This window comes from Oryza brachyantha, chromosome 9 (genome assembly GCF_000231095.2).
Source record: "Oryza brachyantha chromosome 9, ObraRS2, whole genome shotgun sequence".
In the NCBI taxonomy this organism is placed as follows: Eukaryota; Viridiplantae; Streptophyta; class Magnoliopsida; order Poales; family Poaceae; genus Oryza; species Oryza brachyantha.
The window spans coordinates 7,479,403-7,505,404 of record NC_023171.2 but is presented as its reverse complement, the minus strand read 5'-3'; the positions used below and the strand labels follow the sequence as shown (position 1 = coordinate 7,505,404).

Below are 26,002 nucleotides of genomic sequence, written 5' to 3'. Positions count from 1 at the left end.
TTACGTAAAGTTGCCAGAGTACGATTAATCTCTGGATTTGAAATCACTGCTTATATACATGAATTGTATAAATACACAACATAATAGGCTGCGTAGAAAAAATAAATACTTAACAAATGTGGGAATAGCTATACAAGTTTACAACTTTCAACGTAAAGTAGCTTAAAAGCCTTTCAAATATAACTTTGATTAATTATAATGTAATTGCGTTGTAAATTGCATGTAACTACAATGTCCATCCAAAAAACAATCCATTTCTATATATATGAATCTGTACACTTGGATGTCTAGTTCCATAGCTATAAGTTCGGTTTTTTGAACGGAGATCGTAGGTTAGCATGGTTGGCGTGCAAATGAAAAGTGATAAGTTCCGACTCAATGGATGCACGCAAATATTGTTAATGTTTAATAAGTTGTTTAGTTTTTTTATTTTATTTAGACCTCATTCTTTCGCTCATGCTTATTACCCAAATTTTAAATTTTTTAACCTTAAATATAGAAAAGAATTGATTTTGAATTTTTTATTACAAACTTTACTTTTAGATCGCTAATGACATGTATATAAAAGTTTTATTCATAAATTATTTTTAATTTAGCCATATATTATTTAGTTTTTTTGCACATAAAAGACCTAGCACTGGGGACGTGAGAGAAGAAGGGGTGAGGAGTTAGTCTTCCATCTTCATCCGAAGCCGTGTATGTATTCAACAAAAATAGAGAGAGCACAAAACTTGGGCCCAAGGACTCTAGATAGCCACTCAAGGCCCACGTGGCAAACTTTCCCTTCTTTCGGCTTATGGACCGTGGATTATCACGGATATTTTTCTAAGCCTTTAAATAATATGTTTTAAAAAGATTTTATATAAAAGTTTTATCAAATATTTTTCTAAAACAATTTTTTAATTTTTTAATCGTTACCATGCAAAAAATATACTTTGTAATAGTTAATTCATTTGTTTGGACCTTCATGTAATATCCCAAAATCATACGCCTGTCAGCAGTTTTTTTTCCTATGAAATATCCAGTGTGCACATTAGATTTGCCACTATTCAAGGTGATTTATCTAACCGTTGTTAATTTCTTAACGTGATGACATGGGAATGCATGTATTCTAGTCAACATTATACAACGATGGATTAAATCTTTGATACAACAACTTTAAAGGGTGACTACAAAAATGATAAAATCCAGCTAATGGAGTATGATTTAAGGAAAAAACCTTTTTTATGCAAAGTGAAATGTTTAGTAAACAATATCTATACAAAGCAACAGTAATTAAATAAAAACTAATTCTCACATTAGAATAACACTGCCAAAAGCTCGTTCAAGAATCTTTGTAAGCACCATTATATATATATATTTTTTTGATGAGAAGACTGGTTGGCAAATCTAGACAAACTCCAAAGTCGCCACGGGTGTCTTGTTGTCGACGGTCACGTCGTCTCCCACTAGGCTATAGGCCCGTTCGCAAGCACCATTATATAATTATACAGATGCCGAAAGATACATATGGGACAATTCTTTGACAAAATATAACAACAACTCTTGAATCATGAATTCATAAAACAGGGCAACAGTGAGCTACTAGGTTGAAAGAAGCACACGGGATACTAAGGAAGAACTTAGCCACCATTTTATTGATAAAGAAGGAATGGTGAGAGAACCTTAGTGTCATGTTCAAAGAAATGGAGAGAGAACCTTGCATCAGGGAGAAATCAAACTCATGCCAACGATTGTCCAGATTCAAACTTAGAAATTTATTTTTTATTTTTTTCTAGGACGAAGTGAGTACACATAGTTCTCGCAACGAGCTGTTACAACAAATAATATATGCTTTTGGCTAAAGTTTGGCATCATCCAGGACGCATCAAGCTCCGGAGGGGAATCAAATCAGAGCCGGTTGAGAAGATCATGAACCGTCTGAGCAAGCTCAGCTTCGCCCCTGACGCCCTCGATCCACCTAGCGTTGATCCGCACGTTCTCCAGGCTCTGGTCCAGTGCCCTCTTGAACCCAGGGGTAGTGCGGCTCGCGAAAAACTGGGAGATCTCTGCTTCCTTCTCTTTCGAGGTGAACTGTACCAACAAAATACAAAAGGGCCTCGTGCTTATAAGCTAAAATTTTAATTTTTAACCTTAAATTTAGAGTTAATTTTGAGGGATTTTTACTGTTTCAGTCTTATCTTTTCAATCACTAAGAATATATATTGAAAGTTTTATTTATAAATTATATTTTTGTTTACAAATATGTTATCAAACAATCATCCCGCCTGATCAGGATAACAAATAGAGTGGAATAGAAGTTGCGGATGAATATTACCAATGGGACGATAGATTTGACGTAATCCGACAGTGCTGCGCTTACTGGAAATATCTTTGTGAGACGATCCCAATTTTCCTGCATCCAGACAACATGCCATGTAAGAAAATGTCGTGTTAGGCAAAACATAAAACTGGAAGTTTTGTGGACTCTGTAGTTTATTTTCCAAAATTCAATAGTGATGAAATTAGGAATTGAATCAATAAATCCAAGTTGTACTTCTCTTGGACTCTTTAACTGCTTATAAGCCAAAATTTGAATTTTAAAACTTAATTTTGAGTTTGATTTTGTGGTTTTTTATCATGGTTTGTTTTACACATTTCGTTTTTGAGTCACTATGGACATGTATATAAACGTTTTACCTGTAAATTATTTTTCGTTTGCAAAAAACGTGTTTTCGCTTATTCCACCAAAAAGCGAAACTATGAGAGCCTTGATTTGTATTCATTTCTGAATATCAAGATTAATAATTAGCAGGCTGTAACTAACATGAACTCTTAATTTTGTCTAACAATATGTACTGTTTTTTTTAACTCATGCACTTCAATAGTGATGAAGTTTTAACAATATGTACTGTTAGAACTTTAAGTGCTTGCTCACTTGGCTTTTTTGGAAAAATCAAAAGACATATTGACAAATGAAAAATAATTTATGAATAAAACTTCTAAGGTATAATAAAAAATAAGCAGAAGTCTAAAAAAATAAAGTATAATAAAAAAACTCTAAAATCAATTCTAAATTTAATGGAAAATTTAAAATTTGACTTATAAGCATAAGAAAAATAAAAAAGAAAAATAAAAAGATAGGGCCTACTATATTTATGTTATAGTATATGCAACGCACAGGTACCTTTAACCAGGACCATGCAGTTTCACGTGTCTCAGTTATAACACCTCGAAGGACAAGATATACATCCTGATTGCGAACCTGACAGGCAAAACTTACATGTTATTAACATAGAACTACAAATTTGTCCAGGATCTTCCAAGGGGGTTATGGAAGAAGAAACAATTTAACAGTTTACCTCATCCGTGAAAATAAAATTCAACGATTCAAGAACAATATCCTTATCCTTGCAAGAAGATAGTACGCCTAAAAAAAAAATTAAAAGACACAAGACCTTAAGGACAACCCAAAATATCATCAAGCTTTGTTAACCTAAGAAGATCGAAAAGCACAAACCTAATACAGTTAACTTTTCCTCCACTTCAGTTGATTCCCTGTAGATCTTAAGAAGAGCATCATAGCCAGATCTGTTTGTGCTACTAACATTATGCATCACAGAGAGGTATGCAGCCTGAACAATGCAAAATATACAGAGATAAATGTGTTTAAAGGTAGAAGACCAAGTAAAATAAGGGCTAGGTTCTTTTTTACCATCCTTAAAAAGTAACTTTAGATAATTCTGGTACTAATAAATTTTTACACTGAATAGTATGGTACATGAATTACTTTCTAAAGGGTAGTAAAAAAGCCCTAAGGGTTAAGGGTAAGACCTTTCTAGTATCCGGAGGAAGAAGGGAAGTATTGCGATCAGCAAAGAAGATCTGGAAACGCCTAACTCCCTCATTTATAGTCTTATCATGCCCAAGCTGAACTAGGGCAACCAGCAGCAGGGGTCGAAGCATTGCATCCAGGTGGCTTTCACTGTCCTTAGGGTCCCAGCCTAATTTTCTGCAAACAAGATTTACCACAACCACACAGGAATGAATGTTTTAAGGAAAAAAAAAACTACTCATGCATTATTTAACTTGAGAAAATAGCACATTAAGAACTAAAAAGAAGAACAAGATTTACCACAACCACACAATAATGAATGTTTAAGAAAAGCACTACTCATGCATAATTTAACTTGTGAAAATAACACATTAAGAACTAAAAAGAAGAACAAGATTTACCACAACCACACAATAATGAATGTTTTAAGAAAAACCTACTCATGCATAATGTAACTTGAGAAAATAACACATTAAGAACTAAAAAGAAGGCAAACATGGCTGGACATACTCAGCAGGTGGGAGGAGAAGCTTGATAAAAAGTTGTTTGATGTCATCAGCCAGGTCTGGAGTAGCATCAGCTGATATTTTAGCAACACTTGAAGTTACCTGACAAACCAAAGTAGTAAAAGATATAGACAAATAATCACCAAAGAAGATCTGAATATCGTGGAATCAATTGGATGCAAAACACATACAGAATTTATGTGCGAAAGAACACTGAAATCAGCCTCCTCACGGCAAGCATACAGCAGATGCAGCAACGACGACAGTGTTTGCTTGCAGGCGATAGAAAGGGCATGTGCATCTTCTACAACGCCTGCAATGACAGTGTTGTAATGGCAATTAACAAATCATTGTAACTTGTAATAGAGATTTAATAGTGTCATGTTGTGTCTACCAATTATGTCCATCAGAGAGAGCTTCTTCATTTGCAATGCATTTCGAAGTGCAGCTGTAAGTTCGTCATCATATTTAACTCGATAAAATCCTGTTTCATCGATATTCAGCTTAATCCAAAAGTTTCCACCATTCCGTCGACCATCATATTGTGAATTAATGCCCTTTATATCATCGAGTTTTTGTTTCAGTAGGAATCTTTTCTGAATATCATGTGAATAGAATCCTAAAGTTATCGGGACAATCCACATGCCAGAATCCGAGGATCCATCTAACAAAAACTGGTCCTGCAACCCCAAAAAAATGGTCATCACTACATCAAAGAGAAAATTTAATAATTTTTTGACTGAAATTTTGCATGCATTGATAACATTATGAGGCAGGATTTTGTGCATAATGCTCTCTTTTAGGACTAGAAATTCTATCCAGCTAATTATATCTTCTTGATAGTAGGCAGGAGTAACAAATATTACACTTGGATGAAGTTTTATCATAAATTTTGGACATGGATTTTTTTTACTTAAATAATAAACAGAGGGTTTTAAGGAGGGAATACTGACTCCCAAACCATAAGAAAAATATAAAGGCAAAGCAAACTATGTGTATAATTAATTTATGTACTGGATGGTTCACATGTAGACGAATGAAATCCACTGGAATAATTCATTACCTGTTCAAGTTCCACATCATGCCCTTTAAGTTTCACACTAACAACAGGATACCCTTGTTTCTTTGTCCATGTAGTCATCAAATCCTTGACAGGTTCACCAGATACCTCTTCAAGAACAACCCACAGGTCCTCGGTTTTAGCATTTGAGTATGCATACTTTTTTATATATGATGCTAATGCTGTCTGAAAGAGTAACAGTTCCACAAGTTTATTCAAATTTTTTTTTGCAAATATGTAAGATTATAAATCATTCTTAAAGTTACTTTAATAATAAATCAAATCATAACAAAATATTAATAATTGTATATATATTTTTAATATGACGAATGGTTAAATGTAGACCCAAAAGTCAATCTTTTTAAATAAAAAAATACGGAGAGAGTATATGAGTAGGGGAATGAAATGAGGTGTTATTGCTTCCTCCAAGAGCAAGAAGGGAATTGGTTTGGGGTAATTTCACATACTTCTAGGCTGCCGTCGTTTTGCTTTTTAGAAGAAAAAGCGAAAGCACGTTTTTCTAAACGAAAAATAATTTACAGGTAAAATTTTTACATACATGTCCATAGCGACTCAAAAGCGAAGGTTATAAAAACATGATAAAAAAGCCACAAAATCAAGTCCAAAATTAAGTTCTAAAATTCAAATTTAGCTTATAAGCAGTTGTAACTGCGAAATGATGGAGCCCTAACTTCTAAGTAGTAAGTTATGCAAAAAAAATCACAATGTATAAAACAATGAAAAGTTTATGATAGAACTTCAATGAGAGCCAGTATGAAACCTGAAAGCGTTCTGCACCAAGGTAACTTTGCAGCATGCGAATAACAGAGGCACCCTTGTCATAGCTTATGGAATCAAAAATCGCATCTACCTCACTGGCATGATGTATTTCAACCTGAGAAAACAGTAACACACTGTGAGATAAAATCCATAATCAGTATTTATACAACTGAAAATGTTTTATGCCACCAGCTGAAGCTTTGTAATTGTGCTGGTGTATCCTGTGAATTTTGCACCTAAATATGAAACTAAGATGATTTAAGCATCAATTAAGATATAGTGTAGTCATTGCCAAGATTCAATAATGAATCAGCCAGCAGATGTGATAAGAATGTAGCCAAAATTATGCATCGCCATTACCAGTTGTCAAATTTGTCAAGAATCAATAATGAATGAGCCAGAACATGTGATAGGTGAGTTCTGTTTTATATGGGAAGTATTTATGTTTTTAGAAAAAAATGGTGAACACAGTATGAAATACATGAACTTTTCGAACAACGGCACCAGGCCATGGCGCATATCAAATATGAACAATTTTACAATTCTTAAGTAGTTAACAAGAAATATCAAAATTTTAGTGTAAAATTTTGGTACCTTTCAGTAACAAGAGGTATCAAATTTTACATTAAAAATTTGATATCTCCTAGTACATTCTCAATGACGGTAAAATTGCTCATCAAATAGTTATTACCTCAATAGGATGAGATTCAGATAGTGAATCCAATTTGAGAGCAGAGGTTGTACTATCAAGAAACTGTGTCCAGATATTCCATTGAGGGAAAAAGGAATCTACTGCCAAATAGCTCATCTGTGGAAATAAAAGGTCCAATCACTCAGTTAATAGTATCCTTATATTAAATTTCTTAAATACAGTGTTGCAAAATTGATTACCCATGTAGCAAAGCCCTCATTTAGCCACAAGTGAGTCCACCATTCCATGGTCACAAGATTGCCGAACCATTGATGAGCCAATTCATGTGCGACAGTAATTGCAACCTAAGTAGAACATATATGGACAGAGATTTACATATAGAGGCATTTTTTTTCACGCCCAAACAAAATATCTCACTATGAAATCAGTACAATAAGGTAATGTAATTTTCTTATAGAATTGGTTGGGATTTGGGAATAGCAGTAAAATAATAATGCATAACTGTTTTGAGAAGTGAAGTGTAAATAATGCAAAAAAAAAAAAAAAGCATGTAGCTGAATCATTTTCAGTGTTATGATTTATACGTTCTGTTTGGTGGCTGCTGATGAAGACTTCTCATCAAAAAGCAAATATATTTCCCGGTAAGTGACCAATCCATAGTTCTCCATGGCCCCATTGGTAAAATCAGGGATAGCAACCATATCCAACTTAGGGAGTGGATAAGGAGTATCAAAGAATCTACAGATTTCAAGGAATGAAATTTGGTTAATGACTCTTTCAAGCAGCAACCTTGGGTAAATAGAATATGTATTAGCATGAACTATTATTTTTCTTTAGAAACCAATTTACAAGAAATGATAGGTTGCGATCATACTCTTTATAGAGATTCAGTGACTTCACTCCAACATCTAGGGCAAACTTTCCTTGATTACTCTTACCAACTTGAGTGTACACACGAACTTTGTTGCCTGAATACAATTGAAAAACAATTAAACAGGGAAAGTAAAAGGAATATAATGGCACCTGAAGTTGAATTACTGGTATTAAAAATAGATTGCAGTACCTTCTGATGTTACACCTTCAATATAATCAAACAAACCAACAACTATGACCACTAAATAAGTTGACATAAGGGGTGATTCTTCATACTCAACAGTCTTGATTGGACCAGCAATTGTCTCATTAGCTATTGGCATGTTGGACAAAGCTACCAGCTCAGTTGGCACTTCAAGTGTTAACTTGAACTTTGCCTGAAATTTTAAATATGAAGAGGGGAAACATTAGAAACAAGAATAGAGCTGAATTGATGATATTCAACAGACAGTGCATCAAACATCTGGACTAGAATATTTTGGTTATTGAAAACGTTTTGCTGTCATGGTCACCTTGAATGAAGGCTCATCCCAGCAAGGGAAGCATCGTCGAGCGTCCACTGACTCAAACTGCGTCACTGCCATGTTCTTGGTCTCGCCCTTGTACTCATATTTACTGCAATGAAATTGCATTTAATCATATGAAAAAGGTTACGTGTTGTTGACCAGTGTTGTTTCAACTTTGACCACAGCTATTTTTAAATTACTATCTTTTGACGAACGAAAAAGGTGTGATCACTTCACAGAGATGTTTTAAAAAAAAAGAGGATTATTTATGAACTTGTTGCTAAAATACGAGCGGTCAAACTTCGGATGTGAATAATATCCCATGACAAGTATACTACAACCAGAGTTTCAGACTTCCCAACCTCATCGATCAACTGATCACGTCATTTAAAATATCCCTCTTGTTACATGCTTATCTAGTTATCTTCCATCGCCTCGACTCTCTCATCATCCCCTTTTGTCTTATTAGCAACAACTAAAATTTTAATTTTAATACTTCAATTTAAAGTTCTTTTGTTTTTTTATCGCAGTTTATTTTCTAAAATTGAATTATAATCCGCTAAGAACACATATATAATTCTTTTGCAGGGTCAAAAGCCAAAATCCATATTTACAAATAAAAAATAATTTGTAAATAAAAAATTTATACATGTATTTGGTGATTTAAAATCAAAGGTTGGAAAATAAACTATGATGAAAAACTTTAAAATTAACTCTAAATTTAAGGTTAAAATTTTAAATTTTAGCTTCTAACCCTAAGCAGAAGTGGAAAGATAAGGGCTCTTGCTCATAAATTATTTTCAATTGGTTAGTTTATTTTTCCACGGGCTATACACCAAGATTCTGCATCTACAATCACGAGTCTTTGATGAAGTAGAAATTCCAAAAAAGAAAAAAAGATAAAAGGGCTGAATGCAGGCTATTAGGGTGACAGATTTGCAACTAAAACAATAATTTGTGACTAAAATTTTTATGTAAGTATGTTTGACGATTTAGAAATTAAGTAGATGAAAAACGCTAAAATCAACTTAAATTTAAGATTAAAAATTAAAAATTTAAGTTATAAGCATAACCACTGACGAAGAGATTGGACTGTATGAAGATGCGATTACCACGAGTGTTTCGAATGCAATTACCTCCTGTAGAAGCCCCTCATCTGATCGTTGAGCGTGCCGTCGAAGTTCATCCCGAGCACGCCCTCGCCGACCGGAAGCTCGCCGCCGAACTCGAGCACCATGATCTGGTCCTCCTCGAACAGCGACACCGCCGCCGGCGCCAAGCCCTGAAACCAACCAACCGGCCAACCACGGTACGTGAGGCTGCGGCCGGCCAGCGCGCGGCGAGGAGGACCGAGCAGGTGCGCGGAGGCGGTCGGCAGGCGAGCGGGGGAGCTAGCTAGCTAGCTAGCGTACGGATGGAGTACCTGGAAGCGGATGGAGGCGCGGTCGACGGCGAGGTCGACGGCGTTGAGGACGAGGAAGCGGGTGGGCGCGGAGACGTCCACGGCGACGGACGCGGCGCCGGTGAAGGTGCAGGCGACGAGGTCCGGGCGGAGCCGGAGATCGTACCGCCGCGGCGCCGCGAACCGCGGGAGCCGCGCCTGGCCGCGGAACTGGTCGGCCGAGCCCGCCATCGCCATCGCCGCCGCCGCCGCCGCTTTGAAGAGCAGAGGTTTTTTTTTTAAAAAAAAATACTAGCAACTAATTAAGGCGCGAAACGCAGGGGCGGCGACCAAGGCGCGGTTGGTTCGCGCGGTTTTTATACCGATCGACGACGAAGGGCCAGCCAACGACCGACGGCGTCTCAAAACAGAAGACGGTGATGGTGACCGCCGGCGGTGAGGCCGGAAATTATTTTCTGACCGGCGTTAGCCGCCGGCCGGCCGGATGGATTTGTTCAGGGACGGTATGATCCGACGAGTCTTGGGTGATATCTTAAACAAAGAACGGTGGGAAGGTTCCATCACATATCCTCTGCGCATGCATGCATGCTACCACCTTATCGCAAAAGTAATATTTGACTATTTATCTTATTAAAAATTTTAGCACAAATATAAAAAATAGCAAGTCATGTTTAAAGTTCTTTTAATAATAAAATAAATCACAAGTAAAATAAATGATATTTTTATAAATTTTTAAATAAGACGAATGATCAAACGTTACAACCAAAAAAGTTAAACATTTTACATTATGAAACGGAGGGAAAAAAGTTAAACATTTTACACGGAGGGAATGTAAACGGAGGTAGTATTCATTTTTAAGAACGGGTGGAAATTTCTGAAATTTCGGTCCTCTGATTGGAAACTGTTTTGTATGAAATTTTCATAACTTTTCTTTTTTTTGTCTTCCAATTTAGCAAAGCTTATTCAAACTGCCTCACACCAGAAGCTATTGTATGGGTTATTTGTATGTCATCTGACTATAACGTGACAAGGTAACACAAATACAAGTCATCTAAACCAGAGTCCATGCCCTTATATCAACATGTATAGGTGCCGGAAGATGCAATCTTTGAGGCTACCTATGCAGAATGACCATGTCATGAAGCCGTCAGTGCTGAACGACAAATTTTTATTCACTCCGCCACTTGAAAGTTACAGTAGAAGAGTGCGACAGCTCTTGAATCATGAATTGTTCCTTGGCTAAAAGTTGGCACAAGCTGTACAACCTATGAAGAAAAACGATGAGCACTACATATCCCTTTGCCTCCTATCATGCAGTTCATGACTTATAAACATGGCAACAATGAGCTGCTGCAACAAATGCTTTGGCTAAAAGTTGGCACTTCATAGCAGGAGGAATGCAGCTCCCGGGAAGCATCACACTGGATATAGATCAGAGTTTGTTGAGCAGCTCATGCACAGTCTGAGCAAGCTCATTTTCACCCCTGATGCCTTTGATCCACCTGGCGTTGATCAGCACCTTCTCGAGGCTCTGCTTCAGTGTCCTCTCGAACCCAGGCTTAGTGCGGGTCGCAAAGAACTGGGAGATCTCTACTTCCTTCTCTTTCGAGGTGAACTACCAAGAAACAACAATGTGTGCTTAAGCAAATGGACTGATGAGACATTGAGAATAACTCGTGCGGAACTGAATTGAAAGTGCAGATGAGAGATACCAATGTGACAGTATATTTTATAAAATCTGCTATGAGGGAGCTTGCTGCAAAGGTCTCTGAGATACGATCCCAGTTTCCCTGCATCCGGACAAGACAGGATATGTAAGCACATCATTTTCTAATATTTCATTCCACGTTGAATATTTTGCAAGGAAATGGAGAGAAATGAGGCAAACAAGAGTGGAACTTCAAACAATGGTAACCCATTTGATTTGTTTTCACTAAAGTGCTTTTTTTCTTCTTTGGAGAATGGAGAGGCTACTTGCATAGGTAGATAGCAACAAGGACCAACTTTCAAATGCCATGAAACTAATTTGTACAGACTTTCATCGTAAAACACAACATTTATGAGGCATCAAAAAAAGCCTATAATTAGGAGTGAAGCAATTCAATATAGTTTAGTGATTCGGCGGGCAGGTGAGACGAATAAAGTACCCCAGCAAAAATAGCTAAGAAAATATGATTGGATTTTTTTCTTACAAATATAACCCACATTTGACGTATCTACAAACTATAATTTGGCTATCTATTTATAATTTCGAATATAGAAAATTCAAACTTTGATGCTTTCTAATGAGTCGATATTTCATTCTGTCGAAGGGTCCTAGGAGAATCCAATCCTTCAAAGGTCCAGATGTCACAATTTTCATGTTGCGATAACACAAAGATAACTAGGTTTTCTGTACCTTCAACCAGGACCATGCAGTTTCACGTGCCTCTGGTATAATACCTACAAGCAGACGATATGCATCTTGATTGCGAACCTGCAAGCAAGAGAAACAAGCGAGACCTGTATATAACATAAACTTCCAATAGAGTCATGGAAGAAAAAGAATTTAACAATTTACCTCATTTGTGAACATTAAATTCAACGATTCAAGAACAATATCTTTATCCTTGGAAGAAGAAAGAGTGCCTACATACAACGACATAGAACCTTCAGAATAACCCAAAATATCAGTAAGCACTGTTAGCCTAAGATGGTTGAGAAGATATTAACCTAAGACAATTAACTTTTCCTCCCCTTCAGCTGATTCATTATAGATCCTTCGAAGAGCATCGTAACCAGATCTATTTGAGCTACTAACATTATGCATAACAGAGAGGTATGCAGCCTGAACAATGCAAAATATACAGAGGTGAGTTAATTTTCAAATAGTAGATATACAAATATCATTCTTCTTTGTAAAATAAATAATACAGATATGAATTTAAAGAAAAAACCATGAAAAGTACGGGTTAAAAAGTAGGGACCTTTCTAGTATCTGGAGGAAGAAGGGAAGTGTTGCGATCATCAAAGAAGATTTGGAAACGCCTAGCTCCCTCACTTATAGTCTTATCATGCCCAAGCTGAACAAGGGCAACCAAGAGCACTGGTCTAAGCATTACATCCAGGTGGCTTTCACTGTCTTTAGGGTCCCAACCTAATTTTCTGCAAATAAAATTTATGTTGTTGTGTATCCATGACCACACAAGAAGGCATGTTCAAACAAACACACCATATAGAAGGAATGTATCTTGGGAATAATATATTGAGAACTAAAAGGCTGGAAAACAAGGCGGGCATACTCAGCAGTAGGGAGAAGAAGCTTGATAAAAAGTTGTTTGATGTCACCAGCCAAGTCAGGAGTTGCGTCAACTGATATTTTAGCAACACTCGAAGTTACCTGACAAACCAAAGTAAAAGGTATGACAAATAATCGCCAATGAATAACTGAATATCAGGGAATCAATTGGACATAAAATACACATACAGAGTTTATGTGTGAAAGAACACTGTAATCAGCTGCCTCACGGTATGCATACAGTAAATGTAGCAATGATGACAATGTTTGCTTGCAGGCAATAGAAAGGGCATGTGCATCTTCCACAATGCCTGCAATGATAGTGTTATAACACCATTTAAGCATTGCAATAGTAACATAGCACCCTCAAAAGAAAAACATTGAAATAGAATTTAATAGTGCCACATGTTATATTTACCAATTTCATCCATTAGAGAGAGTTTCTTGGCCTGAATTGCCTTTCGAAGCGCAGCTGTAAGCTCATTATCATATTTAACTCTATAAAATCCGGTTTCATCCATGTTCAACTTAATCCAGAAGTTTTCACCCTTTTGTTGCCCACTACATTGCGAATCAATGTCTTTTATACTATCATGTTTATGTTTCAATAAGAATCTTTTCTGCTTATCATGTGAACAGCATCCTAAAGTAATAGGGACAATCCAGATGCTGGAACCAGAGGATCCATCTAACAAAAACTGGTCCTGTGACAAAAAAACAGTCAGAAATGCGTCAACAAATTTCAATCAGTATGCCGTTGAAACTTTGCATGTGTGCATAACATTATGAAAACTACAATGTGGATCTTGTGCGGCATGCCCCTTGCACTCAGAGGACCATGTAAATTATAGCCAGCCAATTAAATGTTTATAAATAGAAGGCACAAAATAAAACACAGATGAAGTTCTATAATTACTTGTTTATGTGGATTTGCCATAAACAGGGCACAGTGGGTTTTAAGGAAATGTGACTCATTAATCATACCCTGACAAAATAGAAAGGCAAAGCAAATTATATGTGCACAGTGAATTTACGCATAGGTGGTTCAGAAGTAGATGATTGCAATACATTGAAATGATGATATTCTTTTCAATAATTTATTACCTGTTTAACTTCCAAATTATGTCCATTAAGTTTCACAGTAACAACAGGATAACCTTGTTGCTTCGTCCACGTAGTCATCAAATCTTTGACAGGTTCACCAGATACATCTTCAAGAACAGCCCACAGGTCCTCAGTTTTAGCATTTGAGTAGGCATACTTTTTTATATATGAAGCCAACGCTTTCTGAAAGAGCAAAAGTTCCACAATTTGGCACAAGAGGATGCACAAGGAGAATTTGCGGAGTTATACAGCAATAATGAAGAAACTAAATAAAGAAGTACTACCTCTGTCCCAAAATAAGGTCATTTTTAGCCATTCTAGTTTCTCCCAAATAAGTTCACTTTTTAGTAATCATTACATTGAGATTAGAAAGTGGAGGGTAGTTTAGTCTTCGTATTGGTACGTGTGTCATGAGTGAAAAATGAAGTTAATTTGGAACGGACGGAGTAGGCAAGAATTGAACTTCAATAAATACATTAACTAAAAATGGAGCTTTATCATACTATCGAGTTTACAAGTTGTTTATATTTATGATATGATCGACAAAAAAAAAATGCAAAGATGGCCATCATAGCCTGTAGTTTGTACATGGTGTTTCAAGTTGTAAATTGTTATGCACCCTAGAGAAGTACACAAGATGACCATCATACCCTTTTTAAAGTTGTATCTCTCTCTCTCTCTCTATAGGATTAAGGCCGCGTTCGGCCATGACCATAAGTTAACTAAGTCCCCCTCGTTTTCCGCACGCATGCTTCCCGAACTGCTAAGCGGTGTATTTTTTGGAAAAAATTTCTATAGGAAAGTTGTTTTAAAAAATCATATTAATCTATTTTATTTTTTAATAATTAATAATTAATTAATCATGTACTAATCTATTACTACATTTTCCGTGCCAGGCATAAGTTAACTTATGCCCCCCATGCCGAACGGGGCCTAAATATTTTAATCCGTTGAATGAATCATGCTTCTTTAGTACATTTGAGTATGTGGCCAAAAGTAACATACAAGTATGTGCAATGAAGTATTAATGGCTCACTCGCCATCTATAATAAGACTATAACTGGGTAAATATCAAACAAGGGCAGGATGATTCGGGGGAAAGTGGTTAACTTTTGCCCTAGAAAATATAGGAAGCTTCTAAAGTAAAAGAATGTCACTTACAAAATCACTAACAAAAGAACATGAATACCAATTGTATCACCCAAGGATTATTAATAAATTTAATATAATGGAAACTTGAAATAGCCAGATCCGCCTGATGTTTTTTAACTGAATGAATAGAGGACAGATTTAAGGATCATTGCTTCCTCCAAGAGCAAAGAAACAAATGGTTTGGGCAATTTTCATACGCTTCTAAGCAGTATTGTTAAGCAAAAAATGTGACTGTAGAAAAGAATGACAGGATTTTGATGCAAGAAAGTACGAAACCTGAAAACGCTCTGCACCTAGGTAACTTTGTAGCATTCGAATAACAGAGGCACCCTTGTCATAGCTTATGGCGTCAAAAATCTCATCTACCTCACTGGCATGGTGTATTTCAACCTGAGTAAACACCAACAAATAGTATTAGACAAGTTAAAGTGCCATCAGCTGAAGTTGTGTAATTTTATTGGTGCATCTTACAAATTTGGCATCTAAATTAACATTTGCATCTTATTATCAGATAGAGAAGTCAAGATTAACTAATCAATCAGCTACTGGATATGTTAAGAATGTAACCAGCATATTATGTATAAGCACCACTTATCATTGTCAAAATCTGCAGTAGATGTTCTCTACTTTCTACAGAGATATAATGTATAGCATCTAAAGTTTTTGACAAATTTGATGAACATCTTATGAAATGCGTCAATGTTTCGAATCAGACAATGGTATGTAGCAAACAGTTATTACCTCAATAGGATGAGACTCACTTAGGGAATCCAATTTCAGAGCAGAGGTTGTACTATCAAGAAACTGCGTCCAAATATTCCACTCCGGGAAAAAAGAATCTACTGACAAATGGCTCATCTGTTGGAATAAAAGGTCCAGCCATTCAGTATACAGTAGTATCTTGATATTAAATTTGTAAAATTCAAAGTTGTGAAATTGATTACCCATGTAGCAAAACCCTCGTTTAGCCACAAGTGAGTCCACCATTCCATGGTTACAAGATTACCGAACCATTGATGAGCCAATTCATGTGCGACGGTAATTGCTACCTAAATTAAACAATTGATGATAGACATTTACACAGAAGTAATTTGATCATCCCAAATATGTCTAATTGTGATATCTTTATAAAAATAATACTCCCTCCGTTTCATATTATAATACGTTTTGCCCCTACCCTAGATTCATCTATGGATCAATGAATACATTTTATATATATTTCCAGATTCATTAGCGTCCATATGAATTTAGAGAGGACCTGAACATCTTATAATATAAAACGGAGGTAATGTATTTTTTATAGAATTGATGGCAAATATATAGCTCAAAAGTTTTTTGAGTTATGATAGGTACATTCTGTTTGAAGGATGCTGATGAAGACTGCTCATCAAAAAGCAAAGAAACTTCCCGATAAGTGACCAATCCATAGTTCTCCATGGCGCCAGCAGCAAAATCAGGGATAGCAACCATATCCAACTTAGGGAGTGGATATGGAGTATCAAAGTAGCTAGAGAACAGAAGAAATGAACTTTTGGTTAAAGAGTTCTTTTGATCAACAACCTTGGACAGACAGAATATCTGAATATGCATTAGCAATTTAGTATGAACTATTATTATTGTTGTTTAGAAAGCAATAATCCTACTAGGTAGAGATCATACTCTTTGTAGAAATTCAATGACTTAACTCCGACATCTAGTGCAAACTTCCCTTGCTTACTCTTACCAACTTGAGTGTACACACGGACTTTGTTGCCTGAATACAATTAAAAACAATTATTACGTGGAAAGGAGAAGGAATTGAATTGCTCCTACAGTACCTTAAATGTGAAAAAGTGAGAACTATGTCCAAATACTGGTACGGAAAATAGAGATGGTACCTTCGGATGTTACACCTTCTACATAATCAAACAAACCAACAACTATGGCCACTAAATAAGTTGACATAAGGGGTGATTCCTCATAGTGGACGGTCTTGATAGGACCAGCAGTTGTCTCACAAGCTACTGGCATGTTGGACAAAGCTACCAGCTCAGATGGAACTTCAAGTGTTAACTTGAACTTTGCCTAAAATTTTAAATATGAAGAGGGGAAACATAAGAAAAGAGAAAATCTAACAAATACCATTGACAAACACTTAATTCTAAGAAATGCCATCGACGAGTGTGAGTTCTAAGAAATACTATCGTACAAACGAATTTGTCTAAAAAATGTCATCGCCGTTAGGGTTCCGTCAACTTCGTTCCGTTAAGTGCTATAGTATGAACAATGTTTTTAACGGCGGAAATGGACGGAACCCTAACGGCGATGGCATTTCTCAGACAAATTCGTTTGTACAATGGCATTTCTTAGAATGGCATTTCTTAGATCTAGACATTTGTCAATGACGTTTTTTAGATTTTCTCAAAAAGAGAAATAGAGCTGATGATATTCAATGCATAGTGCATCAAACATCTGGACGAGAAAATTATGGTTCTTGAACACGTCTAGTAATCATAAATTCATAATCACCTTGAATGCAGGCTCATCCCAGCAAGGGAAACACCGTCGAGCATCTACAGACTCAAATTGGGTCACCGCCATATTTTTGGTCTCCCCTTTATACTCATATTTACTGCAATGGAATGACATTTTGTTGTATAAGAAAAGGTACATGAATCATACCCACAAGTTGTCAAAATAGATCCAAATCACAGGTTCATTGCTACTTTCGAACCACATGCTCTAGCATAAAAAGCCTCAACGACTGCACAAATGCATTGTTGGAACTGATCTGTGAATCAGAATCTCTCCAGGGCAAATAAGTGCAGGTCGCCAAGCAAGCCAACAGGTCAAATGTTTATCCCCTTTTGCCTAACAACGCCAACGATTTTATTCCGACGATTAATTCCTAGTATTTCACAAAGGCTCATCGGATGAAGTGGAAATTCCAACAAACAAGTGCTGCATTTCAGGCTGTGAACTTGCGATTCCCATGGATGCTTCAAAATTTTCAAATGCAATACCTTCTGTAGAAGCCCCTCATCTGATCGTTGAGCGTGCCGTTGAAGTCCATCGCGAGCACGCCCTGCCCGAGCGGCAGCTCCCCGTCGAACTCGAGCACCAGGATCTCGTCATCCTCGAACAGATACACCTCCGCCGGCGCCAGACCCTGCAAAACCAACCGGCACCAGCAGCGGTGAGACCGCGTCGCGCGAGGAGGGGGAGGAGCAGGGCGACCATACATACCCGGAAGCGGATGGAGGCGCGGTCGACGGCGAGGTCGGCGGAGTTGAGGACGAGGAAGCGGGTGGGCGCGGAGACGTCGACGGCGACGGAGGCGACGCCGGCGAAGGTGCACGCGACGAGGTCGGGGCGGAGGCGGAGCTCGTACCGCCGCGGCGCCGCGAACCGCGGGAGCCGCGCCTGGCCGCGGAACTGGTCGGCGGAGCCCGCCATCGCCGCCGGCGAAGGGGAGGGCGCCGCCTCGTGATTCGCGCACTGCGCGCGGGATTAAGGAGAAAAAAATGGTCGGGTTTAATTAACGCCGCGAGATTGTGTGAGAGAGAGAGAGAGAGGAAGACGCGGCGGCGACGGCGAGCGAAGGCGAAGCGTGCGTGGTTTATATTGATCGTCGGCGGCGGGGGGTATTAACGTCTAGGTGACGACTGACAGTGACAGTCAGCGAGTCACCGAGGAAGAGGAAGCAGAAATTGTCAAATTTATCTCAAAAATACCCTTTATTTTAATTATATATATATATAACGATCGTAGTTTGGTTGTTGATTTTTATCCTAACACAACATTTTTAATTTTAATCATTTTAGGTAACAAAACATCTTTTTGCTAGCAAAAATAATACTTGAGAGTTGTCCCATACTCCCAAATAAAAGTAATACCACCCGTTATGTTATAATCTACCGACACTAATTTGAATGATCCATGCTTCTAATTGTATATAAGTCATACAACGCGATTATATAGATAGTAGTCCTCTATAATCTATTAGTCGGGGAAGCATATATAAAGTCTGTTTAGAGAGTTTTAGATTCTGAGAATCAGTTGTTTGGTAGCTAGTTTCTAAGAATCTGAAAAAGCTTTTAAACCTAGCTTTGCAGCTTTTGGATTCATAGTTCATTTTTTAAAATCTATAACTACAAATTCTTAGAAGTTATGTATCGTTTGGGTCAGTTTATGACAGAAGCAGCTTTTAAGAAAAGCTGCAGTTGTGAGAAGCTTACCAAACAACCCATGGTATGGTGGTAGAGTTGTGATATAATTTCATTTGTCACGGTTTAAATCCTGTTAGCCACAAATATGACATATGGGTTTGATGTTACTCGTACAACAGTGAGTGTCTGTGCGTCAGTGCGTGTAATTAAAAAAGAATTTATCGGCAGTTTGCTTGCTGTATATTCTACTGGTGTTGTTCGTGATGTATGTCTCCATGTGATATAAAATAAATGTATATCTTCTTAAGTGTGTAACGAGTCTTATATTTATGATTATAAAAAATACATGAAAAGCATATCTAAGTTCTAAACATGCTAATGCGATCATTACACTATACAGATAATCGAGCAAAATTTGGAGGATCAGTAGCTGAGGTTTTTTAGGGGCATTGTATCGCTCAATCTCGATTTCTCCGGCGATGTTTACAACCATGTTAATCGTACGTATTTCGTTCTCTATATATGAACATTTAATTCGGAACCTGCGTCGTATTGTTTGGTCGTAAACGCTTTGGGGGTGATTGATTGGCATAAAAAAGCCAAACGACATAGCTAAAAAAATATAAATAAAATTTTTATATTCTTAGTACCTAAAAGGCAAGGTGAGAAAATAAATTACTGTGAAATACTTTAAAATCAATAAAAATTAAATTTTAGATTATAAGATTAAACGAAAATAAGAAGATGATGGGTAAACACGAGTGCAGTGTGTACTTATTATTTTCCCACTCTAAATGCCCATTATCGAGGTCATATTTTAAGTGCCACGTGGAACATAGTAAAAGTGGCAATTGTCCTCGAGGCGAAAATGTGTCACTCCACAAGACAACAACACAGCTAAAAAAGGATATTTTTCAGAAGGGAACAAACACAGCTGACAGCACGTGCATTGAACAGCTCTGCTGTCTTAAACACACGGGACCAGGGATCAGCTCTAATTATATTACAATGATATCCAAATTCTGTAGCATATGTTGTTGGTTCCTGGGTTACTCACGCACATGTCTCCGCATGGATCATAAACAAATTAGCATGTGCACCGCATTGCTATTAGTCTGGAGGGATTGTCTCTTACCTCTCGAAATATAGCTACCGATTACCGAATTTGAGGTTTCCTGCTATAACAAATCTAGATAGATGTATTTTTAGATTCATTGAATACAGTGTCAAATCTTATTTTTTAAAAATGGAACAGGAAAAATACTCACCATAGTTGGAAAAAGAAACTAATGAACATGTGTACAGCGCTCCACTTATTTTATAGTTAACTTTTTAACGACTTATGTATTACAATGAGATTTATGATATGTCATAGTCTAATCCCTCGCACTAAGTCAGAGGTTATAACTTGCGTGTGTGACCATGCGCCCATACCTCTCTCTCGCACCGTCTTCTTAAGCACATCAATAACAATGAGCATGGCTGCCTCCTACATCCCTCCGCGCATATTTCATCCTTCTTTGCACCACCATCACCATTGTTCCTTTTCACAATTTTAACGAGTTTTTCCTCACCCATTTCGATGACTCGTGTCATCAAATCCGGACCATCTCCTAATTATGTAGCCTCTCTTGTCGCACATCACCCTCCATGACATTATCATTGTTCTCGTGGTCTAGAGTTTTAAAGTTATCGATGTCAGTGTTATAAGAATCGGGTTTTCCTCGCCAATGGCTCACAACACCTCACGACCTAGGCTCACCCCTTGAAAGGGATCGAGCCGCCCTGACCCTTTTCTTGAGGAGCAAATGGACTCTCCTCAGGACCTAGGCGCATCTCCTTTGGGGAGGGAGGGGGATCAGGCTGCCCCAACCCCTTCCTCTGAGGAGCAGGTGGGGTTCGAGACGGTGCACCTTTAAGTTCTAGTAATGGGGCCCACATGGAGAACTTTATAAAACTTCTAACATACTTTAACTGGCATGTTTAATTTCGGGCACGCGCAATGTCAAGCACATGCGGCACTTGGCATTATCCGTCCTTCGTAACTACATTAAAAACGACAGAAGTGCATGTCATTCCTTGGTCAGATATGGAAAACAGAGGTACCCTTGTTCAGTCCTATCAATCTCGTCGTAATCATCACCCTTGCTTCTAACAAATAGCAGACAATGACAAACCAGTTGACGGCAACCCCCCACTCCTATTGCCCGACTGGTAGACCCGTGAGTCAAAAGCTCAACGACGTTACCAGGAGATCGACTGCTCTGTTTCCATCTCGGGTATGTCGCGCAAGGAGGGGAATCATACGCCTGTGGATCCCACACCAACATTCAGCGCCACTAGGCATCAGTTGAATCATCCATCCCGCTGGCATAGATGGGGCATGTTCATTAATGACTTCCCTAAAAGATTCAAGACATATACCAAATCATAATACGAACATGGTAGGAGTAGGCTATCACTCCTCCGATCGAGCGGCTCAAACATTTATACCCGCTTTTGTGTCAGTGTTTTCTTCACACATTTACTTAACTGCATTTGAGCCATTGACTTCTCCTGCGTTCTCTCGACCGAACACAAAAAGAAAGTCACACGAGATCTACCGCTCGAGGAGTTCCTGCTCCGATAACCGGAATCGAGAAAAACTAGACCACTGAAGGCTCGGCGCTTGAATGCTGAAGGAAATGGTCTGGCTCATGGATCAACAGCTAGCGGGGGCTAGCTTGGATCAGTCGATTGATCAGTAGCTAAGGTGGATCACACTCTCACGTGGGCCCACAATATCAGTGGCCACGGCATTTTCCAATTGGCGTTGACGTTTTATTTCTTTTGAAAGAAATACGGAGTATAACATAATCGTCCAAAGATCTCTTGATGGAGTAGCGAAATTTTGATTAAAATCGATCGGAAGCACTATTCTTATTGGTATTCGCTCATAATGGTGTGCCGTGCACACTTCTGCCACCGCCGACAATCACAATAATGCAAAAGGGGGATTTTTTTTTCAATTATCATATCCTACGAGTTTGTTTAACATGTCCAGATCAAACAATTATATGCGACTTTGTTGATCCATGTGCTGATTAATATTATAGTTGATTCAACACATTAATTAGGACAAGGGCGGCTTTGTTGTCGCATGATGCATCCAATTCTCTTTGAACACCGGAGGAGGAAATTGAACTTTGGCATTTTCATCGTCCTCCAATTGAGTACGGCGATATTTTAATCATAAGGACTACACCATTTAAATTCCCTTTTTAGTTGAGTTGAGCGTAACTCAATTGAATAGGTGCCTTGTGTGGAATTTGCTTATCCGGGTTTGAGTCCTCCAAGACTCGATAAGAGTATTTATAGCGATCTAAAAGCTAAGACTAAAGAATAAACTATAATTAAAACCTTAGAATTAATTCATTGAAAATTAAAATTTTAGCTTGTAAGTATAAGTAAAAGCTAAAAGGTAGGGTAACGATGACCTAATCGTGTGAAGAAGTAAATTCACACATATGTATTTGAATGGATGTGTTTGTACTGTGTTTAAAAACTGTTCATCCTTTCTCACCACTTCCAACATTTAGGTTAGGTGAAACTAGGAACTCTTTTGGTGTTAGCAAAAGAGTTGAGATTGTTGTGGAAGTTTATCTCCTGAAAAGATAAAGTTCCTATCTTGCTGGCCAATATAGATTAGTTTAGACATAAAAATGTGTTCTTATCGTTAGTCTCCCTCTATTGTAAATAGGGAGGCATGGGTGATCAATATTACACTGAGAAATTATTGATAACAAAAAGAGAGTTCCACCTCTTCATTTTTTTTCAATTATCTCATATATGGTGTGACTGATAAAAAGGAATGTACTCATCTACGTCTTCTCGAAACCTCAACCAACTTGGGAGGGAAGAAATGTTAGATCTAGACTGTTAGCCGTGATTGACTTTAATTAAATTAAGTTTCAACTTGACGATTTAAAAATTAAAACTTAGTTTAAACTATTTATTTAGTTGAGTTAGAGCCAGTGTGTGTGATGCGTTGATGAAGCCGTTAAACGTCCTCGGCTTTTCGGCGAAATGGCCGGCGTATACGAAATTACAAGCACAAGAAATATTTTCACACGCGTAGTATAAAAGGTAGGAATCAGCCCGGCCCATCCAGGGTCAATGGTAGTGGGCCTCTAAGGCTACACGGCCCAAAAGTTGTATGCATATATGATACAGGCCCACCTCCTGCACCGTGCGCGCCGCGCACCGCAGATATAGGGCCGTTTGATGGAGTTTTTTTTAGCTGTAGCTTTTCCCAAAAGCTACCTTAAACGGTTTTCAGCTTCTAAGAATTGTTACATGTTCTGAAAAATAAACTAAAAATCTCAAAGCTGAAGAAGCTAGGTTTATGAGCCTTTTCAGATTTTCACAAACTAGCTTTTTTCAGAATATAAAACTATACCCATAGCAACGTTCATTGCACAGCTAACCTGCAGACAGCAGATCCGGTTTTGCATGCTCACAACCTTTTTCTTTTTCCCATTACACGTGATGATCATACTAAATTTCTGCTTAAAAACCGCTTGGGTGTATTAACATAATACTGGTAGGTATCAGGATTTAAATCATACTAGGTAGAGTCTTCAACCACATGTTATTTCTCAGTTTGGCATGATCGTCCTGGTAAGAGGTCCAGAGAGACTACGCTTCTATGTTTTTTTTTCGTTTCTGCTCGTGCTTATATATCAAAATTTAAATTTTTAATATTAAATTTGGAGTTAATTTTAGGATTCTTTTACAACCATTTATTTTCCAACATTGACTTTCAGAGCTACGAATATGCATATAAAAATTTTATTCATAATTATTTTACAAATATGTTTAGTTTTTTCATAAAAAGACAAACAATCACCCCTTATACCTCACAACTATAGCTCTAAATTTAGATAACTAAATGATTTATTCTTAAAAGTTAGTTTTGGAGAGAACAGATGCTAGTAAGAGCAAATGCTATAAGTCTCTTCACATAAACCTAACCTTAAGATGTCACGTAAGATTAAATAATAGGGTGGATGAGATAGAAGAGAAAAGATGGAATGCGGGTTAACATCTACACAATTTTCAAAAAAAAAAGAAAAATGGAAAGGGTGATTGGCGAATAAATAATTGTAATTAGTGTATTGCAGATAGTGCAGAGGCAATGTGTTGTGTTGTATATGTCATATCTTATTTAATAAACTGTTTATATAAATAAAATTAAAGATGATATTTATCTCTATTATAAAACTTGCTCATTAAGAACTATAAATGAGAGCAACTAACTTAGCCCGTGATCCTACTAGCAGTAATTAATGAACGCCAAATATGGAGTACTCAAAGAAGAATAGAAGCAGAAGAGAGGTTTTGAATATCAATGTGGTCTTTTTCGAAACAAATCCCAAACGTCGTAAATTTCTATTCGGCTATATATGTTTTACTCGTATAAAACCCTGACAAATTAAAGTATTATTTTTATATTTCTGAACGAATTATCCTGTATCCGAGTTGATTGGGTATTACAAATCGGACATATTGTAGTTGAAGGATTAAATATATGTCTACGTATTTTTATGACCAGAGGGTAAGAGATAGATGGACACGAATATATGATAAGTCTGTAACGCAGCACCACTAAATCTTTCTTGTTGACTTTTTCCACGTACGCTTATACTACGTACACGCGTGTACACTAGCAATCTATTATCACATAATTTTTTTATTTTAAGCTGTTAATTTTTAGAGTTAAGTTTAATTATCTATCTTATTTAAACTTTTTCACAAATATACAAAATTATAATTTAGGTTTAAAATAACTCTCATGATAAAACAAATTATAATCAAATAATTAATAATTATTTAAATTTTTAATAAAACGAATGCAAACGAGAAGGGAGAGAGTATCTCGAGATTAACCAGCTCAAATACCTCGGATATAATAATAAATAATTACGTAATTTTTTACTAAACGAATGCGAACAAAAAAAATAAAAATGGTAGAGTATGTGAAGGTTAACCAGCTCAATTACCTTGGTGGAATAGCCGCCGCCGCCGCCGTGACGCCCCAGCTTCCGCCCGCGGCCTCCGATTCCGCCGTCGTCGCCCGCCTTCGCAGCGACGGCGACGAAGGCGAGAAGGCACAGCGCCGCACCGGCGCCGGCTGCTCCAGCCATACACGGACGTCCTTCCTTCTCCTCACCCACGCAGCACTGCACGCACGCACGTCGTCCTCGCGTCGCCAAAGTGCGGCGGCGGCGGCGGCGGCGGGAAGGTGCTTCTTCTCCGGCGACCAAAGTACGGGCGCGCGACGGAGCTGAGCTGGAGCTACGTACCTCCCTCTCTGGGTCTCGTCCTCCTCCTCCTCCTCCTCCTCCGCCTCCGCGAGCGAGCGAGCGAGCAAGCGACGATTAAACTGGCTGCGCGCGCGCGTGGCAGGCTAAAGAGCTTGGACCAGCGCTGCCACGTTGACCGGGCAAATTAACCTGGCGGCCGGTAGCTTAGCTAGCTATCTTTGCGCGCCAGATTCAACCGCAGCGTCACTTCTCCCGGATCGATCCGTCGATATCGATCGAAACCGACGGCGAGAGACGCCGAGAACAACGACAAATTAACTAGGCAGCCACTCGAACCGGTGTGGTCTCTCTCTACACAGATTATATTTTTGTATATCCGATGTACATATTATCTACCCTCCGTTTCATTTCGTAATATAAAAT

At 37.9% G+C, this 26,002-nt stretch overlaps 2 protein-coding genes across 2 annotated transcripts; both read right to left on the bottom strand.

The window, feature by feature from the left end:
• Window positions 1-1,572: 1,572 nt before the first annotated feature.
• LOC102705375 (aminopeptidase M1-D) lies at window positions 1,573-9,824 on the bottom strand. The gene is made up of 19 exons (XM_015840835.2): window positions 9,615-9,824; window positions 9,328-9,473; window positions 8,198-8,300; window positions 7,876-8,062; window positions 7,687-7,780; window positions 7,397-7,550; window positions 7,052-7,156; window positions 6,852-6,968; window positions 6,162-6,275; window positions 5,384-5,566; window positions 4,715-5,000; window positions 4,512-4,633; window positions 4,325-4,422; window positions 3,814-3,991; window positions 3,500-3,614; window positions 3,342-3,409; window positions 3,167-3,244; window positions 2,318-2,395; window positions 1,573-2,073 (listed from the first exon to the last, which is right to left on the bottom strand). The coding sequence occupies exons 1-19, from the start codon at window positions 9,822-9,824 to the stop codon at window positions 1,891-1,893; spliced, it is 2,619 nt and encodes an 872-aa protein (XP_015696321.2). The 3' UTR covers window positions 1,573-1,890.
• Window positions 9,825-10,784: 960 nt separating this feature from the next.
• On the bottom strand, window positions 10,785-25,685 carry LOC102705102 (aminopeptidase M1-C). The gene is made up of 20 exons (XM_040527413.1): window positions 25,316-25,685; window positions 18,352-18,603; window positions 18,129-18,274; window positions 17,635-17,737; window positions 17,004-17,190; window positions 16,786-16,879; window positions 16,480-16,633; window positions 16,071-16,175; window positions 15,868-15,984; window positions 15,403-15,516; window positions 13,975-14,157; window positions 13,289-13,574; window positions 13,060-13,181; window positions 12,875-12,972; window positions 12,560-12,737; window positions 12,306-12,420; window positions 12,154-12,221; window positions 11,992-12,069; window positions 11,306-11,383; window positions 10,785-11,208 (listed from the first exon to the last, which is right to left on the bottom strand). Exons 1-20 carry the CDS (start codon window positions 25,457-25,459, stop codon window positions 11,026-11,028), a joined length of 2,805 nt encoding a protein of 934 aa, XP_040383347.1. The 5' UTR covers window positions 25,460-25,685; the 3' UTR covers window positions 10,785-11,025.
• Between the last annotated feature and the right edge of the window lie 317 nt (window positions 25,686-26,002).